Genomic DNA, 10,655 nt, shown 5'->3' with positions numbered 1-10,655 from the left:
GGGGGGCAATGCTATGTAATTAAGGTGGAAGAAATTATCGATCCCCACACCATACAGTGGGAGGAGGTGCTTATTTGTACTATGTTCTCGCCGGTGATGTTCATAGAATTATGCAAATCCCACTCCAAGCTCTAGAAGATTTGGATGGAAGGTTTTGCAGGGCGTGTTACCATGTTTAGGATTCCTGGAAAAATAGAACACTTTGGATGGAAGGTTTTGAAGGGCGTGTTGCCATGTTTGGGTGTGTTAGCTGGACGACACATCCCTTTTATAACCCCAATGCCCATTTTGTAAGATTGGATTGGAGGATATCCAACATTGCCTATTCACTAGTGCTCGAGCGAATGAGATATGGACCGAACTAAATCTAGTTGATGCAATCCCTCATGCAGTGGTTGAGGACCGCTCGGGCTCTATCAACCTGGAAGCTCTTCTCCAACTACGTTCGGTGGTGCATGAACTACTGGTAGCGGAGCTGATTCTTGTAGCTATGTGGTATATTTGGCGGCAAAGAGAGCAAGGAGCAAAAGGTGGAACTGTCCAAAACTAAGAGAGAATAGCGATGACCATTTGAGTTCTAGCTACAAATTTTATTCGGAGCTATACACTGAACCAACCTATCTGAAAATCCGAGCATGTATGGAAGAAACCAAATGCAGGGTACGTTATGTTGACGCGTCATTTTATGCACAAACATTGGCAGGGTATGTGTTGTTGTGGCTCATGATGATCACAGTAACTTCATTGCAGCGGCAACATGGACCTTATCTCATGTATCAACTATGGACTCCGTGGAGATCAACGCCATTCGCAACGGATTGATCCTAGCGGCTAACACCGGCTGCACTAAATTGTCATCAAATCGGACAGTAGGACTGCCTTGGATGCAATTCGAATCCGAAGGGATATATGGGTCCGGACACGTCGATCATTACAGATGCTACTCTCCTAGCACTGAAATTTTCAAGCGTCTCATTGTTGTAGGGAAGCAAATATAGTTGCTGATAGTCTAGCAAACCATTGTTTCAGAGTTAGCTTATCCGAATCTTGGAACTCTAGTGCCTCCGAATTTATTTGCCTCAAATTGTAAAAGATATGGCCATTGTTTGAGGAATAACATTTTGATGATAAGAAAAACATAATCATTTTGTAAGAAAAAAAAAACAATGTCACGACATTAGGCAGCCCGTCCCGGCCCATGTAGGAAAGCGAGTGCGCTAGCCCAAGAGAAAGCCGAGTCCAAGTCCAATCGAGAGACCAGCACTTGAATGAATAAGCCGCGGTGTGGACTCGACTCGTGCTTCAGACATCTAGCTTTGTCTCAAAAAGAAAAGCTAGTAGACCCAAAGCCCCGGAGAGCTAGACTGGTCCTAGATTACGGCGGCGGCGGCGGGATGGCGTCAGAAGAGGAGGAGTTCCTTTTCGGCTTTTACACAGAAGATGAGGAGGATCCTGCTGCTGCGGAGGCGAAGGAGCAGCGGGCGAAGAGGAGAGCGGAGGGCGAGTGGGGGAAAGAGAAGGTCATGGCGAAGTACAAGGAGCAGCAGATGGAGCTTCAGCTCAAGTATCTCGAGAGCCTCAAAAGCTCCGAGTATCCAATTCGCGTCGACAGGAAAAGTCCGTCCCCTTGTAGCGCGCTCCTCGTTTTCCTCTCGTCGTACCTTTTTTTACTTCGCGATTCCCCATTGTTTTGGCTTGCAATTTACCTTCTTTAGTCGGCTTGCAGCTACCAAGTCGCCGATGCGGAACCTGCACAATGGAATCGGTGGACCGGAGCTCTATACTTCCTTGAACGTGCTCGCCGTCAAGTTGATCAAGTGCTCGGTTCAGTTCCCAATCGACGTTTATGGCCACGTTTCGGTCAGGGACGATATTGATGCCAAGCGTGTGTTCATCTTCCGTCGTGTTCGTGACAACTGCCAGAAGATTAACGACGCCCAGGTAAAACAGCTGCCACCCACGTGAGGGAAATTGAAGATAAAGATGCCAACTTTCTGAATAATTGACCAGCAAAGTACAAATTTAGGAGTACAACTTTGTATTAGACCAGCGTCAGTTAATATGGATCTTAGGGAGTACTGTTTTTTGTTGCTGTTTTCAGCATTCATCACTTGCGGTTTTTCTCACAGAATCTTTCGATTTTCTTTTAAGCATGATGAACATTGATATATTGAACGTTCCTAGGCGCTCGCTTAATCGTGCTGAGCGGAGCCCTATCGCCCAGGGCTTACTTGCGCTTAAGCGTGTGATTTCGTAAAAAAAAAAGGGGTGTCTAGCGCCTAATCCAACCTTGATGATGAATGCTCAACTGCCATGTATACCTAAAATCATTTACACCGTAAATAGTAGTAGTACTTTTTTTACTGCTCAAGCGGTAGTGTTGTTTGCTTGTGTACCTCACTATCTACCCGATCACAGAGCTATATCAAATTGTACATCAAGTAAACCAGGGCCTGCGATCACATGGTGTTAATATACCACTGTTATACAACTTCAACTCGAAGCATATTCTATTTTCCTTACGAATTGTACTTGTCACTCAGTGGATAGATAGGTAGGCATCTGTGTCGTCTTACCACGATGATGAGCAGTCTTGTGGCAAGTTCATTCTTATAGTTCGTTACCTTGTTTTCGTATGCACTACATATACAAAGTAGCCGGCCTGATGTGCTTTACCTTGTAGGGTGCATTCTTGTCCCTAACCGGTCCGTCTCGAGGAATCGTTTTGCACAGTGTCCTTCACATTGAGGTTGACTTGAAGATTAGGAGTTTGGATCCAGAAAGTGACGTTGAGATCGCCAATTGTTGCCTAGAGGACAAGGTAGCCACCTCTTACTCCAAAGTGACTAGAAGCAGGGTTGCCGGCCCATTGTGCTCAGTCGACTTGACATACGCACCTGTCCATGAAGCAGTGGAAGCCACCTTTAAGTTTACTCTTAGTCAGATCAAGGCAAGCATAAAAAGGCCAAACGGATCTGTTGCTCGGCAGTGGCAACCCTTCAACAAGGACAACAAGGAACACTGCGAAATCCTTGGCAAGATCACCGTCGGCATTTCTGGAATTGCTGAGGGTGTCCTCCTCTATGATGGCAGTAGTTCGGTTGGTGAAGGTGGGCTTATTAGATTGCAGCGTCGGGTTGTGGCTGCGCCCATGTGGCTTCCTCTATATATCAACACAGTTTCTCGTGATGGTAAGAATACTACCACCAGTGTTTGCCCCACAAACTGTGGGTGCCAGACCTTCATTGTGACAGCCGGTTCCTATGAACTAAAGGGCGCCATTGTCTGGTCTTCGCTCTACTCTTCCAAGGCGGATGACGTGCATATGGGTATCCGGCCTGTAAAGCTCTCCAGCCAGCTTTGACTGTGTGGTGATGAGTAACTTAGGTTGATGGCATATCTGAAGTCTTTATGTACCCCTAGATTGTACTAGTTCCATACTGTATCTGCTAATGTATGATCAGACTTGTAGCACCCGGTACCTTAATTATGGGGAAAGAAGCATTAGTCTTGTGTTACTTGGTGAGCACAAAAGCTTGGATTTGGTGGATCAATCCTAGCGGCACATGGTAGCATTGTAATCAATCAAGAAATTAATCTAGTCTAGTTGATGACCTCTACTTACAACTATTACTCCCTCCGTCCGAAAAAAGATTGTCCCAAGCTTGTCTCTCAAATGAATGTATCTAGCTCTAACTTGATGCTAGATACATCCATTCGAGGGACAAGCTTTTTCAGATGGAGGTAGTACTAGTTTATTTAAACCCTTCCATGGAAGGGATATGATGTACTCAGCGGCAAGTATAAGACCAGTAGGAAGAACAAGAACAAGTCTAGCTAACTGACTTCTAGTTAAAATTAGTGGTATTGGTTTACACCACATGACATATGTGGTAAGCAATTCAAACTAATCCAAAACAAAGTAGTGGTATTGGTTTACCATGGCAGCTAATGACAAGATAAGTATCAGGAGCCATGTAAAATATTTTTGGATCTGGAGCCATGTTAATTTTGTTGTTTCAACACATTAATCTCCATTGCTGATGGAACCCCTGCAACGAGAGGGTAAAACTAAAATCTCTTCTAAAAATCAAAGGAAAAAAGCAAGAATCGAGACGGTGTTGGATTGCATAAACTTGGTCGAGTACATTATTCATGCCTCTACGCATGAAAGGCATTGATTCACCTGAAAATTCATTCCGTTCTCTATTTGCTTAATAATTGGAACAATGAAGAAATCATGAGTGAGTGGAGGAGAAGATGAACTCCTCAAGGCTGACAGTGGCGAAGACATTCTTGCGTCTGCCACTACTAGCGGGCACCTGTAGATGCCGGCCCTAAGGTCGACCTCATCATCGGCGATGGTGTGCAGCCGCCGCTCCACCATGGACACACCACTCCCGCGCTTCTTCTGGCATGTTCATGATTAGTTTCAGAGAAGAGACTTGAGACAGGACCGCAGCTCCGCTCTTGAAGCGGTCGGAGCAGCAAGGAACAAGTCAGCTCCGCACTACAATAGGGTATAAGACGTGCATTGGTTATGAAAAAATAAAATAAAAACAAGAAATATCACTATCCCTAGATGTTAGAAATATTATCTAACCATACACATCTTTTGTTCTCTTAATGGCGATACTGATCTTTTGGAGTACACGTGTATCCTAGAGATTAAGGGGGAAAAAACTTTTACATGTATCCTTGGACCTTATGCTTATAGACAGAAGCCTTTTGGTTTATACAACTATGACCAGACTTTTGTGAAAATGTTATTGAAGTTTTTATGAATGCTATTTTTGTGTACAAGTGGTGGATGTCTATTACCCTTGTCACAAATATGTTGGTTTTTAGAAATTAACTTGGTAGGGGAAGCAAAAGGACGAGAAGAGACGCCATCCACCAGAGGAGTTCTTTTAGGAGTGCCATTTAATCTTCAGCCACTTAATTAATTCAAATGTTACATTGTCCACAATATAAGCTAGGATAATACTAGAAGGATCATCATCCCATCCCAATACATAGGAGAATTTAAATCATAAGTTACGCCACTTTTTGTGCCTCCCGGTTGCAATGAGCGAAAGATACCAGGTCATTTCTGAAAGCTTTCTGGAATATATTTCACCGATGAAAGGCAGGGGCAAGGACAGAACGCTACGACAGGTGATGGCCCTTGACTTCTTTTCACTGGTTTTCTCTGAAGATTTCATAACCTTTTTTCTAACAAAAGAAGTTCAGGGTGTATCTGCAAACAAGGTCCATCTTTAGTTGTTCATCAGGCTTCGTCTGCTTTGAGCTTGCTAACGCACGAGGCAACAGAGGCTCTTGCGACCTTGGCGTACTTGGCAGTCTGGTCCCTGGATGTCGGGAGGAAGATCATGGCACGCCAAGAAGTCGGTGCCTACCTCTGGATGGGCGTGGTTCAGGAGTGCCAGGGCTGCAGCGAGCACCTTGCTGCTTCTCTTCTTTGATTTCTTCATGGCATACTTCCCATTTGCGAACTTGATGCGCTCCCGAATCGGGAACTTGAGGCGTTCCTTGGATTGTGCCTCCATTATCTCTAGTCCCCAGCCACTGAATGAAATAAATAGCCAGGATTAGGTTTTGGGACGCTCAGTAGTAATAGGTTAGCCAACCGCAGCTAGCAAGCGCTATAGGGAGACAATTTAATCAGGACATGGATACAACACAGGTGTAAAAGACAAATCGAAAGAAGCGTGCAATTGTACATTTACTTGCCTCTCGCTATAATCATCTTCTGGAAGGATTTTCCATGACTTTAAGCTGTAAAATAAAAATAGAAAGATCAACAACATAATGATATTTAATATGTGAGCTTATATTATAAACAAAAGCTGTTGTGTAATACCAATCCTCCAACCACCGGTGATTAACAATCTTGATGCCCAACCTTTCGGCACGCTTGTACTTCTCACCTAGTTCATTTGAAGAACTGTGATGTTGCATTCAAGGAGCATATACAAAAACTTATGAGCATCATGACATATACACGCACATAGAAATTTTCGAAACATACTTTCGATAGGCATGTTGTGGATTATTTTAAGTTACCTAGAAGCCTATGTTTCACCAGAGGCTTTCTAGACTATGCAAAGAGTAACATTTTTTTCACAAGATACACAACGATTTTTTTACCAAATCTTGCAACTTCTCATATGTTCATCATTGTACACCACACTCTCTTTCTATAAAGAGAATTTCCTCTCCGACTTGTATTATCAGAAACCAGCAGTTCAAACTAGAAAGGCCCAAAAAAACAAAACTGGAAAAAAGGAAAAAGATCAGGAGAAAAAAACACATCCCATTTTGTACATCACTCATACCAAAGGCTGTCTATGATCATGAGATAACTTTTATATGGGTCACATAAAGACAAGAAAAGCAAAGACTCGCATTGTGGTGCCATCTATGTGTTCAACAACCAAATGACATCAAAGATTCTTACTTCAACATTGCCACTTACGTCTTGGTTCCCTCTAGCCTAAAACGTGAAGCCAAGTGGCTGGGATTATTTTTAATTATTGCTCATTTAAGTTTTAAACTCAAGATATCATACAACTTTTATACACGAACTAGTTCACCAAAATCCTAATCTGATGACAAACATGTGGAAAAAATGCCACTGACGCAAAGTGCCAATTTGGGCATAAGATTCTCACTCGCCTATAGAGTTAATTCTTAGCAACAAAACTAACATCACATCTAAAACAAAGAGCTACCAATAACAGTAGGAAATAAAAAATTTATGTCAGCGCTTGCAAATGCATGCTCACTACTACAAAGAAACAGCAATGAAGAAACGTGGAGGGTAAAACAACAAAATGAAATTGAACTATCCATGCATAATTATGGCACTGACTGTCTGCTAAAAGCAACAAACCTTCAAATTTATACCAAACCAGATGAGTGACTGAGGGTGCTAACAAAGGTTTGGAGAATTGTGCGCCCATCAAAGGTACCATTTTCTGCATTAAGAACGAAAAGGAACACAGTACATTATAAGTCAAGATATATAACCAGTAAACCACAAAATCCAATAACTCAACTACATCTCAAGTATCTGCCGACGAATTCCCAAAATGAAGGTGCTCAGGCATCCGCAAAAGGACAAGTGAACAAAATTATCATCAAGACTACATAGGTGAAACCCATATAATAGGTACAGAACAAATAGGAACTATCAGCTACAGAGAAGAAGTCATAGGTTTATATGTTTTGGACTTCGGTTAAATGAAAATTCAGTAGTGGCAAAAATTTCACCATCTAAAGCAGTCACTGAACTCCTTGAATACCGCAAAGAAATCAGAATGATAACATGTGCATTACTATAGTTACTCATAAGTGGGATACAGTTCTTTGGGGCTGAGCTGACCCGACGAAAGGCAAAGAGGACAGTATTCACTTCTGAAACATATGCGCTCAGTGTTACGTGCTCTATAAACTTTCACTTAAATTGGTCTGCAGTTGATAAACGACCATGATGGTAGGAAGGCAAAAGGAACGTTTAGAATGGAAATTATAAAAGTCAAAGAAAATCACTGCACAATGTGACAAAACTTCATCTTTGTACATATGTTATGTTTGAAGAATTAACTAAAGGTTGCCATGTTTCAGAGTTTTGACTAGGAGATATGAGGATACAAATGGCAAGGAGATATGAGTATCCAAGATGGAAGAGTTAGGTTCGCGTGGCGAAATGGGAGGACGGGGAGGCGAAGCCGCGCGCACCTGGGACACGGAGACGCTGTCAAAACCGATGAGGAGGAAGTGGACGCCGGCGAAGAGGTGGCTGTCGTCACCGGCGGGCGATGCCATGGCGGATGGACCGAGGGACCAGGAGGTGTTTGGATCGGAGGAGTCTTGCCAAGGAAGATTCGGAGGAGAGGGGGGAATAAGGATAAGAACAGACTTGAATATGTGGGCTCTACTCCAACCCTCGATATTTGTCGAAAAGGTCACTCTAACAGAGTTGTCATCCCACCCTCTATGGCCATAAAGGCCGCTCCAAATCGTTCTCATCCTCATTTCCTCCCCTCCTCCAAATCGCCCCAGTGTTATTGATCTGAGATTTCATAAAATATAAAAATAATATTTTGAAGAAAAAAAAACCCATAGAATGGTACAGAATTTGTTCTCATGGAGAGATGCGGTACATCAAATAAGGTGAGCGACCGAAGTAACCAATGCTGTTGCTTACCTAAAATTCTAGCAACACGATAAGTGCCATTATATTCCACGTGGAATTTAACAACTCATGGGCACCAGCACAAAATGCCCACAATCTTGGTTGCTAACTCAAACAGCTTTACAGAAAATCAGAATCGGAAAGAATGCAACCTCCTAGGAAGCTTTGCTAGCACCAGGGTTCCTACCAAACTGAATGATCATCGGCTTGCCTTTGAACGCGTAACCATGCGCTAAATTCTGCAAAATCAGAAACGGCGTTATTCTTTAGCACCCCTGCTTCTCAAGGACTGAATAAGGAATTAAAAAAGAAACTCCAGTTGTAAAGAACTTATTTCTTGACAACAAACGGCGTTAGATGTTTTCCCTTTTGGTCTTAATAACTTTGCTACTGCAGACAAAGTCTGCTAGTGTGCTGGGTACAGTGAGCAGCTTTTGATCTGAGGGTATGCTTATGGGGTTTCTAGTATTTCAATAAATTAGCTTTCTTGTGCAATACTACAAACTGATGGGTAAAATCGGCAGTCACTAACCAGTGCACGTTGAGCATGTTCAACAGATGGAAACGTCACAAAAGCTTGGCCCCGCATTCGACCTTCCTGGAGCGAGATCAGAAAATTTCAGATACAGAACGATGCACTAGCAAAATGAAACAAGATGGTGGCATACTTTTTAATGTGGTCCAAAAACAAATGTCAGATTTCTCGATAATGTTCGCCATGATCCACAGATACAGGAGCAAGGAACATAATTGGGGTATTAAATTATGAATAGGTTCCTTTTTTTTATCATGATCATGGCACAAGCAAAACATGTGTACACATCTAACCTGCATTAACTTTATACTTAAGCCAGATCTTGCAGCGTCCAAGCTTTCAAACACAGATCCTGTTAAGAGCAGTTTGAAACAATGTGAGGAAATGAGAACGCACTAAAATGTGCAGAACTCTTATATAAACATTTCAAGAAACACAGCACTCAGCCTCCCTGGGTCATACCAAAGACATAGTAGAAGTCATCATGAACAACATCCTTTGCCAAGTTCTTAATATATAATACACTGGCAGGATTCCCTGGAGTGTAATTCTGCAAAACAGACACAAGCATGTGCCACTGAGGCATCAAAACATAATTAGATTGTACTACGTTATTTCAATAAACAGAAGGGAAATTTTGAAATATTTACTAGCGAAAAATCAGCATTTGCCCATTGTTTTTTGTAAAGAAAAAGAAGGCCGGACGATGATGTCTATTCTGATCATTGTCATAGTGACATAATAGACCCCACTACATAGCACCTAGCAGCACCAGCTTATGAAACTACATCTAAAATCTGCTAATAGGAATCGTTCTGCCAATTATTAGCATCTCATCATCAAGATAAAAAGGACAAAATAAAGTGAACAACAGATGATAATACATATACTGTGCATTGGTTATAATCATCTTGAAGTTAAAAGGTAATATCACTAAAACCTCAAGATGTTCAGGCTGACCAACAAGCAATCACAATGTCTCTGCAAATGACACAAAATACTGAATTCGTCTACCTTGAACATGGGAAGGGACAAAATCTCCTCTGTCGGTAATTTCTCTTTCTCTATTTCCTGAGGTGTGGCAAAATGTTTTTCTTCAAGTTGTTCATCTCTAGAGGCCAATTCCTTGTCGATAATACTCCGATCAGCAAGTTCCTTATAAGCAGCCTTAGGGACAATTTTTATCTGCATAGAACCATTGCATTAGAGAATGAAAAGGTAATTCAACTTTTGAGTTCTGGGAAAGAATGCTTCACTTTTGAGTTTTGAGAAAAAATGCTTCACCTGCAGTACTGGGTTTTTCTTTTTTATTACTTGAAGCTCATTGGGAACTAATGCAACTGGTTTCACCCCGACCGATTCATGAGCGACACTTCTATCAACTGCAGGACCAACAATAGCTTCATGCTTTGCGCGCTTGACTTCCCTTGTATCAACATCTTCCTGTAATATATAAAGTGTGCATAAACTTTTGGCAAAGATAATACAAACTGAAAGATACAAACACAAGAAGAGGCACGAACATCAGAAGACTCCATCTCAGACTCATCACTAGACAAATCAGCCAAGTGAAGTTTCTCTGTCATAGAAGGCTGCAGTGGTGGAGGGGGAGGAGGAAGAGGCCTTTGTGATGGTAGAGGTGGAGTAGGCAATGCCATCCGAAATGGAGCTGGAAGGTTCATCTTGTTCATCAAATGCAACACCTGTTACAGAAATACATCAATCTAAATACATTTGCTCATGCTGAATGCCCAAATTAATGCCTTGCAAATTGTATCAGTAGTTCACGAGGCTGAAATTCTAATAAACCTGATTGTAAAATCGGGGAACAGCAATGAGGGAGTTGACAATATTGTTCAATATGTTTCCATCTGGTGGTGGATATGCATACCTAAAAACAAACAAAGAGCATGATCCACA

At 42.1% G+C, this 10,655-nt stretch overlaps 2 protein-coding genes across 2 annotated transcripts; both read right to left on the bottom strand.

Annotated features, from left to right (window-relative positions):
- Positions 1 to 4,939: 4,939 nt before the first annotated feature.
- Positions 4,940 to 7,969, bottom strand: LOC119321724. Its single transcript, XM_037595283.1, has 5 exons — positions 7,744 to 7,969; positions 6,896 to 6,980; positions 5,864 to 5,930; positions 5,734 to 5,778; positions 4,940 to 5,568 (listed from the first exon to the last, which is right to left on the bottom strand). The coding sequence occupies exons 1-5, from the start codon at positions 7,828 to 7,830 to the stop codon at positions 5,295 to 5,297; spliced, it is 558 nt and encodes a 185-aa protein (XP_037451180.1). The 5' UTR covers positions 7,831 to 7,969; the 3' UTR covers positions 4,940 to 5,294.
- Positions 7,970 to 8,116: 147 nt separating this feature from the next.
- Positions 8,117 to 10,655, bottom strand: LOC119320887 (U11/U12 small nuclear ribonucleoprotein 65 kDa protein-like; the record flags this gene model as incomplete). Its single annotated transcript, XM_037594800.1, has 8 exons — positions 8,117 to 8,439; positions 8,733 to 8,798; positions 9,029 to 9,087; positions 9,198 to 9,285; positions 9,750 to 9,920; positions 10,020 to 10,178; positions 10,259 to 10,438; positions 10,545 to 10,655. Coding segments are annotated over 8 exons (918 nt in total), but the record flags the coding sequence as incomplete, so codon positions are not given.

Source organism: Triticum dicoccoides, chromosome 6B (genome assembly GCF_002162155.2).
Source record: "Triticum dicoccoides isolate Atlit2015 ecotype Zavitan chromosome 6B, WEW_v2.0, whole genome shotgun sequence".
Taxonomy (NCBI): Eukaryota; Viridiplantae; Streptophyta; class Magnoliopsida; order Poales; family Poaceae; genus Triticum; species Triticum dicoccoides.
The sequence above is the reverse complement of the archived record's forward strand: the minus strand, read 5'-3'. Positions and strand labels throughout refer to the sequence as shown.

Bases quoted from the DNA above. Each gene is read 5' to 3' on its own strand.
- LOC119321724 (XM_037595283.1), bottom strand. From the start codon at position 7,830: ATGGCATCGCCCGCCGGTGACGACAGCCACCTCTTCGCCGGCGTCCAC. The intron at 6,981-7,743 runs GTGCGCGCGGCT...TTCTTAATGCAG, and splicing joins ACAGCGTCTCCGTGTCCCAG to AAAATGGTACCTTTGATGGG. The intron at 5,779-5,863 runs GTATTACACAAC...TTTATTTTACAG, and splicing joins CACCGGTGGTTGGAGGATTG to CTTAAAGTCATGGAAAATCC.